The sequence below is a fragment of the Chinchilla lanigera genome, unplaced genomic scaffold, assembly GCF_000276665.1.
Source record: "Chinchilla lanigera isolate Chin_1 unplaced genomic scaffold, ChiLan1.0 scaffold00043, whole genome shotgun sequence".
NCBI classification, from domain to species: Eukaryota; Metazoa; Chordata; class Mammalia; order Rodentia; family Chinchillidae; genus Chinchilla; species Chinchilla lanigera.
Genome location: NW_004955444.1, coordinates 17313019 through 17330590, shown reverse-complemented (window position 1 = coordinate 17330590; position 17572 = coordinate 17313019). Strand labels below are relative to the sequence as shown.

The 17572-nt window shown below is 39.0% G+C and overlaps 2 protein-coding genes across 3 annotated transcripts in view; one reads left to right on the top strand and one right to left on the bottom strand.

The window, feature by feature from the left end:
* The window catches only part of Clvs1 (clavesin 1), a 195493-nt gene extending 184807 nt beyond the window's left edge, over window positions 1-10686 (top strand). Inside the window, exon 6 of the mRNA XM_005392175.2 lies at window positions 8602-10686. Within this exon, the coding sequence (XP_005392232.1) occupies window positions 8602-8689 (88 nt within the window). The 3' untranslated portion in view covers window positions 8690-10686. The remainder of the gene's footprint in view (window positions 1-8601) is intronic.
* The window catches only part of Asph (aspartate beta-hydroxylase), a gene marked incomplete in the record, with an annotated part of 204907 nt that continues 196959 nt past the window's right edge, over window positions 9625-17572 (bottom strand). For both annotated transcript variants that reach the window (XM_013518174.1, XM_013518175.1), the window contains 1 exon segment: window positions 9625-12446. In XM_013518174.1, the coding sequence (XP_013373628.1) occupies window positions 12296-12446 (151 nt within the window).

Sequence of the window (17572 nt, the reverse complement as noted above, 5' to 3'; positions counted from 1 at the left end):
GCAATGTTGTCTTTCAGGTTCTTTAAGATGACTATGAATTAGTAGTGAGGATTCGCAGATTATTCTAGGCTCAGCCCATGCGCTTAATGAAATAAATGAGGCTCTCAACTAGAGCAAAGCTGTTCAAGGAAATATGACACAAGCCACATATGTTATTTTAAGTTTTTATGGCCATATTTCAACATACAAAGAAACAGGTGAAATTAATTTTAACATGTTTTATTTAACTTAGTACATCCAAAATATTATCATTCGAGTATTCAATTTAAATATGGATACATTTTAAATTTAAAATACAAACTTATATAAATACAAAATAGAATTTTAAATGTAGACAATAAATATGTTTGATTAATTGGGCTCAAACCCAGGGCCATGTGCATCCTAGGCACCTACTCTACCACTGAGATATATCCTGAAGAAATACTAATGATTTAGTCTATATTCTTTTTTTCCTACTGTCTTCAAAACTCAGTGCGTGCATTAGCTCAGTGTGCCCATCCCCCTCTAGTCTGGCCCAATGTCAGTGACCACATGTGGTTCTGCACAGTGTGCTGGACAGCGCAGCCCTAGTCCCACTTACCTGTGGTTCCAATTTCACCAGCACCTGCTTCTGTCCCTTGTGAAGGTGCAAATCTCTTCTCTTCTCGATGGGTAGTCAGTGGCCATGCCTATCACATTTCCCCATAAAAGTGTGAGTGGGAGTGCATTGAGGCCAAGATCTGTGCCAAACGCTTGGCTCATGCTCAAAAAGAGCTCACATAAAAAATACCAGAATATTTATTGTCTTTGAATTAGTATTTTTGTATTTCCAATTTAATAAATTATAGCAAGTTGTATTATCACAGTAGAGGGAAGTTTATTTTCTCTTTTTTAACTTTGAAGGGAAAAGATGTGCTGCTTTACATGAGAAATACTTAAGCTTCTCTTTTTGAAAAAAAGTTTGATTGATTGACCTGGTTCAGTAAACATTAATTGTTCCTAGTAAGCATAATCACGTTGCCTGCTAGGATGGTTCTGATTATGAACAGCAGAAGAATACATGTATTAGAAATATTTCTTAAGTCTCTTCATCAAGAACATTATTCAAGGCATTATAGTTAAAAGACACCCCACATTGCTCTACATGGTAGAAAATAATTGCAAATACATTGAACTGAAAGCTACATAAATGCAGTGAAGCAGATGAAAATTTTGTGTTATGTCTAAAAATGACGTGATATAAAGTAATGTAATAAGGTTAGCTTTTACATGTAATGGTTTCATCACATATTTTAGATTTTTAAAACACTAGCCTTCATCTATTTTGAGATGTTAATTTTCCACTTACTATAAGGTTATGGCACGTGCTGGTACACACTCTTATGAGTTTCATGACAGGGTTATGAGAACTTTGAGTTTAATTCATGTTTCATGACTAGATTTGTAAATGAACTCAATATTCTTGAATACTAATTTTCTTATGTGTAAATGGGAAACAATAAATAATAAGAGCTAAAGTTAACCACATACACACTGAGCTGATGGATGCTGGGCTAAATGTTTGTGTGCAATAATTCGTTAATCACTATCACCTTTGTAGTGAGCCCTCCCTGGGCCTTGTTGCAGTCTGGGAAGTTTATATTTGTAATCCCAAAGAAAAATTATTGGAATTCTAGTAAGTTATTTCCAATCTGGTACTAACAGTTCAACCCATGGTGTAAATAAAGACACAATTATATATCCAAGATGGTCGGGAGCCAAGGGGTACTAAGTCCAGGTAGGATGATAGCTAACTGGAACAAATGCCTTAACCCAAGACCAAATCCAGGTTTTATTAATTCTCCACAAAGGGAATGGCTCGGGAATGAGTGACTGTGAGAGTGGTGGGAAGTACATCAGTGCCATGAGCTGGGCTAGGTAGGTGGCTGGAAATCACCTCTGCAATATGCAGAGAGAAGGATATGCAGAAGGAATAATATGTATAACACAATTGGAGGTAATATCTAATGTTTTGGGGTCAGTGCTTCATCTCTGATGTATAATGTCCTGGGTAGTCAGAGCCTCTTATCTCGAGGCTCTATCCCAGCCAACAGTGTGGAGCATGGCTCTCCTTCCTGCCTGGCTCACACATATTTTTTGGGATCTAAGGACGTGGGGCAACACTGACCTGTCACCTTGCTTCAAAGACTACACATTAGCACCTCCTAAGCATTGTTTAAAGCCAATTGAAGGGATAAGGAAAAGTCCTAGCCAGCTCTGTGCATATCAGTACATAGAAATAGGATTTAGCCAAAATGGAGATAACTGCTCTTCCTTCAAGGAGAGTCATCCAGGTGGTCCTCCACACACCTCTATCTCTATAATGTGGGCATTATCGTATCTTGATTTTACCCGTGAGGAAGTAGAATTTACCAATGATCACAGCCAGGGGTAGAGGTTTTGTTGAAGCCAAGATTAGAGCTCCTTTGGGGAACCTGCTCAACACTTGAAGTTACTGGGTGATGGAAATCACTGCAAAACAGCCCTGAGCAGGACTTAAATTAACCAATTGACTTTCCATGTTTACTTGTGAGTCTGTCCATCACCTAGGTACCTTGTATGGAGATGGGCAGTAGACTCATAGTAAGTGAACCTCTGTGAGTCACTAATCCCTATTAAGGCCTGTAATGGCAGATGAAGCTGGTAAGCCTCAAAGGGTAAGACAGGATCACAGCCAAGGACACCTGGATCCAACCTTAACTAGATAAAGACTGTAGCCTCACACATCTCACTCCTGGGTGGATTAACTTAATACCTTACTTGGAGAAGTCCTTGAGTGGTTCTGCCCTTCTTGAGTACTCCCCTCCCTTCTTCTGATAACCAAATAAATACAGGTTCCCCAGAGAAGGTCTTGGTTTTAGCCCTGAGAGAATCTCAAATTCTGTGAGAGGGTTTTGAACCTCCTGGAGTCCTGAAATCATTCCATCCACCTCTTTTTAGTTAGGCTTCACCGTACTCTTGTTTGGGAGATTGTGGACCTGATCAGTTCACAATAACTAAGGGATAATATTAACCCCAATAACTGGGTGAAAAACAGGTTGAATAAATTTAGAATTTTTAAAACATAGTTTTTAAAAGAAAATGTTCCTTCTGTTTAGAAATCTTACTAAGAAATCTTACTAAGAAATCTTACTAATGCCTCATTGGGACATCACACAATTCTGTGGTTTTCCACAAAACCAAATCCATTATTGACTTTAAGAAATAAAACCAATAAAACCTTCCTCGTGAAATAATGAATCAGTAGATCATTCTGGAAAATCAAAGGGTAGATCCTGATTAAAATGTGGGTTTACTTGAAGCACTTCTAAGGGTCTTAGGCCCTGGGATTCTGTGTCCTCATGAATACCTAGGCTGAAGACAGATATCTTATGTCATTGAAGGGGACCTTAAGCACAAGCAGACAATGACAGTTCTTTACTGAGAGGAATACACGGTGCTTGTTAGCTGTTGAGTTAAGGTAACTTAATACAGCTTTGGACATACACACCTGCTTGAGAAGGGAATTCTCAGTTCAGTTCCAGATTTGTACAGATTAGACTGGCTCATAGTTAATGTTTTCCATTTTCATCCTGTTCTTCCTGTAATTTTTCATCCCTGGAATGAGTAAAAATTTAGCCACAGCCATTAATCTTTAATGATATGAATTGGGGAAATTTCCAAATTTGAGGAAAGAAATCAAAGGGAGAGAAAGCAGAAGGGCAAATAAGAGAAGATGGAATGAAGGGGTGGAGAGGGGGAGAGAGAATACTGGTATCAGGGCTAGAATTAAACATTCTGAGTCATCTATTATACCACTAAGGTACTGAAAGGTGAACTAACTCAAATCAATTCCATCATTCCCTTGCCTGCCTTTGGGTTTAAACTGGCTGTTTAGTTTAAATCTTAAATGATCTCCAAAATTCTCATGTTTATGGAAGGTGATTGGATCATGGAGATGCTGTACTTATCAGTGGATTGATCCACCAACTAGTTCAGAAGTTAAATGTGCTGTTAGGAGATGGAGTCTGGTTCAAGGAGGTGAACTTCTGAGTGTGACCTGGAAGGGTGTATTTCCCTTCCCATCCCCGCCCTTTTCTCTTTGCCTTCTGATCCCCAGAATGTGGACAGCTTTACCTCCAGCAGACCCTCCCACCACTCTATTGTTTTTTCCTAGCCAACTATGAACAGAAAATGTAAACCCAAGATAAACTTCCCTTCCTATAAGTTGTAGGTACTGGGTACTGTGTCCCAGTAAGGAGAAAGTGACTAAGACACTGGCTTTCATTGTTGGGAAGAGGATCCAAGAGAAATATTTGTTTTAGCAGAAGTGCTAGACTTCTTGTGAGAAGGCAGAGCCACTAAATGGAGAGATTACCAGAAAGAGGGAGCTGGATAACAGTCTCATGCAAGAGGCTTTTTTAAGGTTGATGCACTAATTTAATTTAAAAGTAAAATTAATTTTAAAAAAGTGAAAGTAATTTAAAAGTAAAAATTCTTGATTATTTGTTTGTTTGTTTGTTTTTTGCTGGTACCAGGAATCAAACTCACAACCTTGCACTTGCCAGGCAGGTGCTGTGCCGCTGAGCTAAATCCCCACCCCCTATGATCATTTTTTTTGAACCAGGGAAAATAGAAACCAGGAAAAAAATGTTATGTTTGGTTTCTCATGATCTGTACCTAAGAATTGTCCTTTTAGTATTTAACACAGTCATATATATTATTGGCTAAGAGAGCCTGCATTCCAGATATTCACTTGCCAGAACATCAACTAAACAAAAGAATAAAGATCCTAGTTTTACTCCGTGTGGTGGGAGAATGTCAGTCTTCTGAGCAAAGATGGTGAATGATGTCACTGTGTGAAAGGCTTTCTCTTTTCTCTTTCTTTTTCTCTTTCTTTCTCTTTCTTTCTTCCTTCCTTCCTTTCTTTCTCTTTTTTCTTTGCTCTCCCTTCCTTTCCTAGTTAATACCTTCCCTCTCTGGCACAGTAATGGGGTGCCTTTTACAGTGATTGAATGTCTGTTTGTCAGCATATGGCTGGGTGACTAAAGAGGATTTCCACCAAAGCATGAAAGGTTTCTGCACACTTGCTCATAGACTTTGGCATATCACAAGAGATATTCACAAATATTTCTATGAGCCAATGTAAACAAATGATTATTTGAGAATTTATTATTAGGGAATTTAGTTGTTTTCCTCCATTGTGGTCTCCATTGTGGGTGAGAGAAAGAGTAGAAACAAATTCAGTACTCATTAAATCACAGATTTTGCTTTGGATGGCTAAAAAATTTTAAGATCCGAAGAATATAGATAGATTAGAAACATTAGGCAAGTTCAAGAAGATGAAATTTAATAATCATGCACCTTCAAGATGGGAGAGAAATGTGTTAACATCAGAATTTGTAAATACAGACAGCTCTTCCTTTGTGTTACATCATTGCCAGAAATGCTAATGGGGTCATAGATACCCTCAACAGAAGCAAAAACAATCATTTCACTCTATTCTGAGGTCCCACCAGGAATATTGTGGGAAATTCACCTAGCTGGTGAAGAGACACAAAGGAGTATTGAGGTCATAAATTCTACTGGCATAAGATAAATCTGATTAACATTGGTGAGGGTGTGGTAGGACTAGAGGGCATTAACTAAATATTGCTATGTGGACTGAGTGGATTGAACATACAGTCAGGTCTCCATATGTATGGCTTCCATCTCATAGATTCAAACAGCTATGGACGGAAAATATTTGTAGAAAAACATATTACATTATTTCTGTACTGTACAGTTAGGCCTATGATAGTTATGCTGTGTCTGGACTGAACAGGTACAAACTTTTTTATTGTGTCATTATTCCCTAAACGACACAGTATAACAACAGAGCATTTACATTGTATTAAGTACTCTAAGTATTGTACAAATGATTTAATGTATATAAGAGGATGTGTATAGGTTGTATGCAAATACTACACCATTTCACGTAAAAGATTTAGAATCTGTGGATTTTTATATCCACAGGAGTCAGTCCTGAAACCCATTCCTCACAGATACTCAACAATGACGGTAAGCTGGTAGGTCCAGGAGGCAGCACTCAAAAAGTATGCATAAGTTTTGAAAATTCCGGTTTGAGTTTGATGAAGGAGCGTTTGCCTCTTTAAGTGCATGAATAAATGGCATTGTCAAGTTGGATATGTTCAAGAGGTGTTCATGGCCTTTACTGAAAATTTCCTACCAGTTGATCTAGATCAGTCAATAGGTTTTTACCTAACTTGCTGACTATGGTTCACATGCTGTGTCATAAAACTGCTCACATGACAAAAGAGAAGATAGTTCCAAGCTTCTGAAAATAGAAAGCCATCAGCTTCCTGTTTCACAAGGGCCCTCAGTGCAGGGCCGCTCCGGCAGCTGTCCGAGGTGCTGGAGAGAGGTGGTCCTTGGGGGTGGTTGTCCTCCTCGGGATTTCATGTTTGCTATCTGCTTTCACGTCTTCTAGATTTTCAGGTTTTCTGTTCCTTATATAAATCAACACCCCTCACCCACACACACATACATTACAGATTTTTAACTAAAACAAAGAGAGAAATGCATAGGAACTGTGTCAAAAGCATAGGCTAAGCTACCACCTGTGGCTTCCTCTGTTCCACCCCAGAAGTACATGAATCCATTTCACTTTCAGAGATTAAGCTTGGTATTTAAAGTTGCATTGTTTGAAGGGATTGGTATTTATAATAGAAACTGATTTTTCTGAAGCAACTGTACGTATTTTCTTCTTGATTACTTAGTTTTGTGCTTTCTAAGGTGCATACATATCTTAAAAGGAGATAAGAAATCTAAGCAGAAAATTAAGTTTCACAGTGAGGTGAAGAAACAACTTCAGCTAACCAGCTCTGTGGCCTCAGACACACCCAAGAGCAATTTGGTGGTAATAAACCTGTCCTACTTTCCACTCTCCACTTGTGTTGCCTTTCCCGTTATTTGATGTTTTGAACTCTGTCCCCCGACCTGTAAAGTGGAGACAAATACCAGCACCATCCCTCCAAGTGGTGAAAATGAAATAGGTTCGTAAATGTAAAGAATTTCTTAGAGCAATACCAAATGCTAATAAAACAAATATTAGTGTTATTATTTATTTTGTCATGAGCCCTCAGGACTGCCTTTGTTTTTGAGAGTTTGCTAGACAGATTCACAGGACACAGAAAAATGGTTATACTAACAGTTATGGTTTATGACAGCAAGAAGACAGAGATTAAAATAAGCAAGGGAAACGATGTGCCTGGGGTGGAGTCCAGGGAAGACTAGATGCAAGGCTATGGAGTACTTGCAGCCCAGCCACACGGACAGAATTCACCTCTCTCAGCAATGGTATTTGACACTGTGCGGACTGAGAGGCTTCCCGGTGCTTACGTGTCCAGGGTTTATGTTCAAGGTCAGATTCACAGGTGTGTAGTACTCATGTGGCTGACCTTGTGTGCCAGTCCTCAGTCCTCAGCCTCTGCATGTCATTCTCCTTTGCCAGAATAGGCAAACAGATACAGTGTGATCTAAACAAAGCTAGGTATACAAAAATAAGCGTTCACCATGCATTACCCTGTTAGCATAAAACATCCCACGTACCTCAAAACATCAGATACAGAAAGACATTCGTATTAGGCAAGATGTGTCAAGTGCACAGGGGAACCAGTCAAAGGTCAGTCTTGATGACTTTGGGAGTGTTCAGGGTTTGAATAACTGAGGTCTGCTGAGTTAAATTATTTACTGCACATATACGTAAACTTTCATCTAAGAAATCTTTTTATATTTTGAATAATTTTTTAGTATATGAACATTAAATACCCACTGCATGCATTGCTTTTATAATCTTTTCTCTGTAAGCTATAAAATAATTCAATTTTTAGTCTATGTTGTTTGTAATCTTAGGAAAGAAATCATTATTATTCTAATATAAGAAGACACTTCTGAAACTAAACACCACTACTTCTATTGCAATATTGATGAGACTGCTTCATAAATTTGCACTTCAATTTCATGCCAAATTACTTACATATATATTATTAGTTTTAAACTTTATCAACAACTCTGGGAGGCAGGTAATATTATCATATAAGCAAGAGAAGAAAGGTCCACAGAGTTTTGAGAATTCCTCTAAGATTCTGAGCCAGTAAGGGCAGTGTCTACACCTACCAGGTGGTTTTACAGCCTGGTCTTAACACATGCATGGTAACTTCCGATGATCTGGAAACAAAGGATTTAAAACAAGAACATAGAAACACTAAAAATCCAATACTACCTGACTGTAGAAACCTCAAAATCTACAGAATGCTTAAACAATGGGGTAGAGTTGTGGGTGGAACACATGTATCCCTCTGGCAACAGAAGAAATTTCTGAAAAGATTCTAAGACTCCAAGAGGTCCCTCTCCATTGAAATGTGGTGTAGAAAACACAGGAAAGACAAAAATACAAAAAAGGAGAAAAAAATCTACAGAGTTGTTTTGACTTATCTTGATTAAAGAGGCAAATAAAAAACTGAAATAGCCCCAAAGATTTCAAAATTGTTGCCACCATGAGTTGTTTGTAAATGCATCTTTCTTCTCCTCTCTTGTTAGATCTCAGTCTGTGGTAGAAGCTGGGACCCTGAAACATGAGGAGAAGGGAGAAAATGAGAACACGCAGCCACTCCTGGCTCTGGACTGAGCCCAAGCCACCCTGATGCTCCCGCACCCCAGACTCAGTGGTACCAGCCGCCCAGAAAGCACACGTGCAACTGGCCCACACAGAGACGTGCGTTCTGCTTAACACAAGGTCCTCCACTCCTGCCCCCAGCAACGACTGTCAACAGCCATCGGTCTGAGCAGCCAAAGTTGGACAGAGCTTTTAGAGATGCTTTTTGTTTTAGTGAAGAGACTGGGGGATAAAGCAAGGCATTCATGTAAAAAACGTTCTCCCTCCCTACCTACTTATAGTATCAAATGAATTTAAAAAGTAAAAAACTAAATTTGAGGTACACACTGTACTAGGATGAGGATTTTTTTGAGAAATCACACAGGGACCCTCTCTACTTTCTACAAATTAAGTGCATTTCCAAGTAAATACATCACAGTTAAACTGTGCAGACATGATTGTCAAGTTCAATGTTGTGTAGAGCCCTGAGACATAATACCTAATTTTCATTCTTATTGAATTCTGTTCTTTGACCTCATCACCAGCATAGAATTGTTCAACCTAAGAGCATGCTCTCCTAGGTCTGGCTGTTTGCAGTTTTCTTATTTTGATACCCTGCAAAAAATGATTTTGATGTTACATTTTTTGTCAGGCCACCAGCTGACATTCACAAGTTGACTTTAGAAGACACATGCAATTTGAAGTATGATTTCCCCTTAGCAATGCGATTTCCCACAGGCATCTTGAGAACCCAAAGAAGAGGCATCTCTTGAAGACACATGTCAGTGACTAATAAACCCATTAAAGTTGGCTCACTTGGGTCCTACAGCCAAGAAAAGTGCTACCAAACCATTTAACCCTCCACTCTCCTACAGTCATTACAGGTATAAAGAAAGGGCCTGGCCACTGATGAGTGCAGGGCTATTCAGTCATGGAGGAAGATAACATACAGAGGAGAAGACTAGAAATGCAGGACAAAATGCCAAAGATCACTTTATTTCTTTATCTATTATTCATAGCAATGGAGTCCCCATCTATCCATTCAAAGCAAATTCAATGTAAAATACACAGATGTCACAGGCAATTATTTGTGTCATGTTTCCCAAGATCAGTTGTATATTTTTAGGTATATCTTACTTGACCAGCCATCTACATGACGTGGTATTAATTAGTATGACCAATTGGTGCTCAATGTCAAAGCGAAAATATTTTAGTGGATAACGGGCAGTAAAAAGTGATTTTACAATGAGGTATTTGGGAGAGTTGATTTGTTAGCTGAACAATTCAGAGTAACGAGGTGATTGATCTAATTGGCCATAATCACCCTCAACAGATATAATTAATCTTAACAATTTATTATACTCTTCCTCAATCGATCTAATGTTTTAATTAGTTTTTACAGGTAGAGAATAATAAAAGTCATTTTTATATTCCACCTTTGAAGTATAGAATTGAATTAGAATTAAAAATCTTTCTCGCACAATTGCATCACAGTATAAATAAAATCAATTCATTTTGCATAGACACTTCAAATTATAAAACAATAATACTGAAATAATTTTACCAATGCAGTGGCTGAAATACTTATGTAACAAAATATAGGTAAGAGAAATGAAGTTCTAAAATGAACTAGGAAAATTCATTTTATTGCTTGGGTTTTTTAAATAAGTGTGGGATCCAGGTATTTTAAAATACTATTGGAGTTGACTATTGCCAGCCCTTTGGAGCAGTAATAATACTTCCAGCTTTTCAGTTGGCAATATTTAGAACCTACTGTAGTGAACAATTGTTAAACACCACATTATACTTACTAAGTTAAGAGCTAGTTTTTACTCTTTTCCACAGTTTCCTTAAATGAATGTAAGAGGATGGTTCAACCGTGACAACATATGGTTTGCATTTGTTTACCTGTATGCAATTTACACAGGAAAACCAAATTGAATAAGTAACATGATTGGTACTACATGAACATTGGATTGTATTGCCCTTTGTCAGTCTTTTCCTGTTTAATAAATACTGAAGGACACAAACATCTTTTCATTTTTCAAGAGTTGTTTTTTTTCTTTTCTGGATTTTAGTATTAACTTTGTTATTTTTCTTCCCATGAATCTCTGTCTTTTTAGTGGAATTTTCAAACATTGGCCACATAGAAGGAACAGAATTATATTTTAAGAATATGACAAACATTTTGAAAACTCTTTACTAGACTGTAAAGAAAGCACAAGTGATTTTTCTACTTGTGCATGAAATCTGGTGACTTACATGCCATTCCTGCAGTATTTTTATTCATGCTGGCTTAGAATTCAGTGCATAAATACCACTACCCTCTGATAGCTAATACTTATAGTTAGCTTTAATTTTAAAAATACAAAATGAAATGCATTCTTTCTTAAATTACTGACTTGATCATCTTTGGAATGAGAAGACAAGACCACTTTCAGCTGTTACTTTATGTTGTGGGTAATATTAAAACTAAATATGGATATTAATTACTATCTCAAAATGATGTTTAACTGGCAGAAGTTTCTCCAGCCAAGAATCTTCAAACTCTTTCAAAAAGGAAAGCAATCTTGACCTCTCACACCTGAGACAAGGATACCTCGCATTCCTTGGACTAGCGCCTCTGCTGTTCTTATATTTATGAAACTGTGATGAGAACTCTCTCAAAGACCAAAGGGCTGACTTCTTGCCATGAAAACGGATCTACATTAGGAAAACACCCTGGATTCCTAGGCCCTGTATTATGGATGGCAAAGATTCCAGGAGCCAGGTGTCCTTGCACCTACCTAGCTACCTAATGCTGACAGATTATTTACTTTCACAAATTTATATTGTTTTCCCCAAGCCCTAATATTTGGCATTAAAAAATTTACATGTGGCATTTTTCCATCATAGTAAAAATGATTCTTTGTCTTTTTTCTATATAAAAAGTCCTTCTCAGAAAGAAATAAGGTTTTGACAATACCTCCACCATTTGCATAGTTAGAGAAGCTAACACCGCATCTCAGGGAAGATAAAAAAGCAGACTCAAGAGTAAGGATCTGTACAGGTAATAGACCCTGGCATAATTACATTTTCCTCTTCTGTATGAGGAAAATAAAATTGGCTTTTTCATGAGTGTCTTTTACTAAAAAGAAAAGGAAGAAGTCTAAATTCACCAGGAGAGTTACCACTGAACAGCTCAAAGCATTTATACAGCTAAAATTAAAGCTTGCCATTGTAGTCCATAAAAAAGTAGTGGTACATGATGCCAAAATAGTTTAAGTACCCTAGAAAAATATAACTGCATAGAAAAATTACAAACTAAAGCAATCTATTCACAGTTTCTACATATATTCCCATTGTACATTGATTTAGACCTACTCTACATGGTAAAAATACCTTTGGCTGGCAAGGTAGAAGCTACCAAGTGTTCACCTTAAACATGGGCATATGGTCAGTGCGGTCATGGATGAGCTATGGTAGGTGTTTTCTAGATGAACTGCAGCAGGTAAGATGCTCTATTTAGAGTCTAACTCTAGGAGGAAGCTCAGGTTTTCCGGGCTACAAGTCACTGAATTAGAACTTCTGTGTCCACAACCAAAGTGAACCAGAAAGGCAGCATCTCTCCAGAATGTCCCAAGGCCGCATGAGCTCCTGTTAAATTGCGGGAAGGCTGCGTCTCTGCTGAGGTGTCAGCTCTGGGTGCCACACATCCACGATGAGTATCAGCCGGAAAGACGAGGCATCCTGCCACACCTCATGCTCGAAGGAGTCATCAAAGATGAGCACCTTGCCTTCTCCCCACGTTCTGGAACAGAAAAATGGATTTCTCAGTACAGCTGTGCATAGTTCAGATGCTGGAGGATGCATTTCTTCACACGTGCAAGGAGTCCTTTCTAGGATGACCTTTATATAGAGCCAGACCATGAAGTCTGAATTCATAATTCTTTTGATGACTAAGGAGCAATTTCAGAATTATTATGAACACCAATTTTCACGCCCAGCACTGAAGACGTTGAAGGGCAGGGGACGAGCAAGGACAACATACTGATCTGATTTATGCCTTCCCATTATTCTGGGGCCAACCCTAAAAGATCCTTTCCAGTGAGGCAAGCCTTACAATTCATGTCCTTGGGGCTCTGGCACAGGGCAACTTCTGGCCAGTGGCTCCACGGCCATCCTCCCTGGCCTTGCAGAGACTGGTTTAGAGCCGTGGGTGGCCACTGAGTCTCAAGCATCTCTGTCTTTTTAAACACCTGGCATGAGGTCTGCACACCTCCAAATGATTCTCTTTGCAGCTAATTCTATTTGTTCAACTAATTCCATTAGTTTCATTTAACAGAAGATAGGAGATAAGCATGGGGATCAAGATACAAATATAATGTTAGTTTAAACAATTAAGAGAGAAATATGTAGGAGGTAGTTACACAACCTTTCTAATTCAAAGAATGTTTATGAGTCAAGCCAAAGTCTTTTTCTTTATCAATAATTAAATATAAGTGAATACACGTTGATACATGAAATGTTACATTATGTTTTTAAAGTAAAATTTTTACTACGAAAGTTTCCTTAGGTATTAAAAATTCTACTTTATCACTTAATATTTTATATCTTGTGTTAGAAAAGAGTTACAGTATGGGAAATGCTAGCTTGATTTCAAGTTACCATATTATCATAAAGACATTTTCCTTGGGGAAATGACTGATGTCTTTTCACGTTCTTTACCAGATGATTAACTGGTCTAAACTGGGTGATACTGCAGGGCCTCATAGTGTCTGCACTACCCACATCTGCACCAGATCATTCTCTGCTGTCCTGCACACTGAGACGGTTAGCAGCTCTGGCCTCCACCCACTAGACCCATTCCGGTTATGACAAGCAGAAATGCTTCCAGTTATTGCCAAATGTTCCAGTGGGGGGATGGGAGGGGAGCAGAGCAAGTCATTTCAGCAGAGAGTAATTGATATATTGAAGCAATCTAACAAAATTCCCAAGTCATTTTAAGTAAGTGATAAAGTAAGAAATATTTGGAAGTCAAAAGTTTACTGAAGTTGGGAACCAAACCTCTGTTTTCGCTATCTTCCCATTCCAATCCTCTGTGTACTATCTCACACCTCTAGCCTAATGTCTTACAGTCAGTAAAGGTGTTGGTCGGTTGTTTGACACAATTCCTCTGAAGGTGCAAAGCGTTCCAACAGAGTCCCATCCAGTGGTAACAAAGGGCAGAAATACAAACTTGGGAATGAATGACAGAATAGGCATTCATTACCATACATAACTAGACTTAAACAGGCAAAGCTAGGAAAAGAAAACAAATACCAAAACCTGACCCTCTACCCCCAATAAAAGGGGAAATGACCCAGGGCTTAACAGTCATGAGGTCACTTTCTAGGCCTCATTACTGTCAGTGAGAGTAAGCAATGTCTATGGCTCCACAGACAAGCCTACAGTACAGGCAGAAGGAAAGGAGGATGCACTCAGAAGGAAAGGCAGCATCCACGGGACAGATGCAAACAACCCAAGCACCCATTTGCAGATATAATGGAAAACAAAAAGTGGTGCGCACATGCCGTGGGATTGTACTCAGCCTTAGAAAGGAAGGAAATGCTGGCATGCACTACAACATGGCTGAACGTAAAGGATATTACGCTAAGTGAAGTCAATCACAAAAGGGCAGATACTGTATGATTCCTCGGGTGATCAGAGGCAGAGAGACAGAAAGTGGAACAGTAACTGCAGGAAATGGAGAGAAAGGGAATGGGGAATCAGTGCTTAATGGGGCAGAGGTTTAGTTTTACAAGACAAAAACAGATCTGGAGGTGGATGGTAGTGGTGACTGGATAATGTGAATGAATGTAATGCCACTAAACCATATGCTTAAAAAGAGTTAAGACAGTTAACGTTATGATATGTGTACTTTATTACAGTTAAATAATGAAAAGGGAAAGGCAGAGGGCAGCATGTGGTAGAACAGAGGCGAGGAGAAGCAAGCAGTATAACAACAATGGAAAAGCTGTGGTTTACGAGGACTAAAGGCAGACTAAAACCTCGGGTGTGTGGCACCTCCATGCTGACGCTCCTTGACTTACGATGGGTTTATGCCCTGATAATACACAGTAAACTGAAAACATCTTAAATCAGAAATGCTTTTAAAATATAACCTACTGAACGTCATCACGTAGCCTACCCTACATTAAACATGCTCTGAACACTTACATTAGTTTATAGTTTATCTAACACAGAGCCTATTTTATAATACAGTGACATCTGTAATCCCAGCTTCCCAGCTATTAGGGAAGCTGAGTCAGGAGGAATGAACGTTCTCATGGGTACCTGGGAACATGATGTGATCCTGGCTCCAAAACTGTGTGTGTGTGTGTGTGTGTGTGTGTGTGTGTGTGTGTGTGTGTGTGCTCTATTTCATGTAATTTATTGAATACCGATATCTAAAGTATGCTGGTGACACAGTATACTGGACTGTCTCAGTAGCTTCCCCTTGTGATCATGAGGCTGACTGGGACTACATGTTGCTGGTCTGATGGAGACCACTACAAAGCAGCTCCGAGCAGGATTTATTGTTTTCTTTTCTTTTTTTTGCGGTACCAGGGATCAAACTCACGACCTTGCACTTGCCAGGCAGGCGCTTATGCCACTGAGCTATATCCCCAGCCCCTCCGAGCAGGATTTAAATTAACCAATTGGTTTGCTATGTTTACTTGTGAGTCTGTCCAAAACCTAGGCCCCTTGTCTGGAGTTGGGCAGCAGACTCACAGTAAATGAACCTCTATGAGTCACTGGTCCCACCTGAGGCTTGTAGTGCCTGGTGAACCTCAGATGCCTCAAAGGACAAGACAAGGCCACAGCTAAAGACACCTGGCTCTAACCTCAATTAACTAGATAAAGACTACATAGCTGCAGGCATCTCACTCCTGGGTGGAGACCTTCTTGGAGATAACACAGTTCCCCAAAATTAACATAATGTCTTGCATGGAGAAGTCCTTGAGCAGACTTCCAAGGTCCTTGAATGGTCCTGCTCAGATTCCCACCTTTCTTCAGTATTCCCCTCCTTTGTTTTGATAACTAAATAAATATGGGCTGCCCAGAGAAGATCTTTAGCCCCCAGAGAATCTCAAATTCTGCTAGAGGGTTTTAATATTCCTGAGTCCTAAAATCATACCACTTGACTGTTTTATTTAAGCCTGCATTCATTTGGGAGATTGCTGGCCTGATCACGTTATAGGTAGCTGAGTCAGAAATATTATAGGCAGTCAGACAGGGCCAGGCCCTCAAAGGAGCCAACATGAAGATACGTATTTGCTGTGGGCCAGACTTCAACACAAAGGACTAAACAAATGCACCCACATACCTCCCTAGGGATTGACATCAGGGATGATATTCTAAACAGGTAGCGATCACCTTGAAGAGTCCTTGACTCAACCCCTTACAGGAAAAGCCTCTGTTCTGTGTTCATGCCGGCTTGCTATGTGACTCGCCTCCCCATTTGATCTCAATTTAATCAATTTTACCTGAACAATTCTTATTGGCTGACCATAGTTTTGTCCATTTTCCCCTACCTTGGACCCGCCTCACCTCGTGGTTTTGCTCTATAAAAGTCCCTAGAAAAGACAGAGTCTTGGGGTAACTCACTCGGGCCCCCCTTCTGTCCCTCTCTTGGACAGAAGCTTTCTTTCCCTCAATAAATACACTCTGCTCTTGTTGTTTCTAAAATTCATTCTTTGATTTTAGAGAACATGAATTCGTCTCAGATAGTCCCAGATATCATTCAGTTTGGAAGTTTTTATTTTCCTGTATCAATCAGTCCATAATAACTAAGGGATAATATTAATGTGTTACTTGTCCAGGAAAATTTCCAAGTTCAAGTGCAGTTTCTATTGAATATATATCTTTTTTGTATCATCATAAAGTTGAAAAATCAGAAGTTGGACCATTGCTGAGGGCCATGTGTACTTATTATTTGAGTCTCTGTGTTTTCATTTGCATAGATGATATAAGAATGAGCTTTGTTTGGCACACAGCAGGAATTCAATTTATTATAGAGATTATAAAGAAGAAAATATAGAAAAAAAGATGGAAAAGAAAGAAAATAAAGAGTTGAAATATTGGAAAGTGGTTGTTTTATTTTTCTCATTGCTGAGACAAAATTCCCAACACCCAAAGCTAAAGCAGGAAAGGTTTATTTAGCTCACAGTTTGTAGAGGTTTCAGTCCATAATCAGCACATGGCAGAGGGGCAACAGTTCATGGCAGGGAGGAAGATGACAGTAAAAGCAACACCCACAAAAGGGGAAACAAGCTTCTTTCTGCTTTTTTTTAACCAGACTGCTCGGATGAGGGCGGTGCCCATCTTATCAGTGGATTGATCCAAAACTCACCCAGCCTTAATCCCAGCACCCTTCATCCTAGCACTGAGACACAAATCACAAATTCTAGATTCATCTCTCTTTGAAAAAGCCCATTTAAAAGTGCATGAGGCTTTGGGGGAGACATCTAGACACAAACCATAACAGTGGTATAATGTTACCAAGAGTTACCTGACATCACTTATAAAATCTGTCTTCATTTGAGAAAACTGAAACTAAGAAGAGAATGAGATATTTCTTTCCTTTTCTGGGGTTGTTTTTTTTTTTCCAGTACCGGGAATCAAACTCATGACCTTGCACTTGCCAGGCAGGTGCTGTGCCGCTGAGCTAAATCCCCAGCCCCGAAGAAGAGAATGAGATCTAAAAAATCTTTACAGACTTTTGTAAGCCTGCGAAATATATTTTGTGCAGTGACAAGTGATTCCCAAAGATTTTTGGTGGCACAGCCTCTGGAAGCTACTTAACATAATGGAAGTAATTAAAATAACTAAACAGAAAATTACAGGATGTAGAAAATGACATTTTTTCATTAGCTTCTGATCAGCACAAGAAAG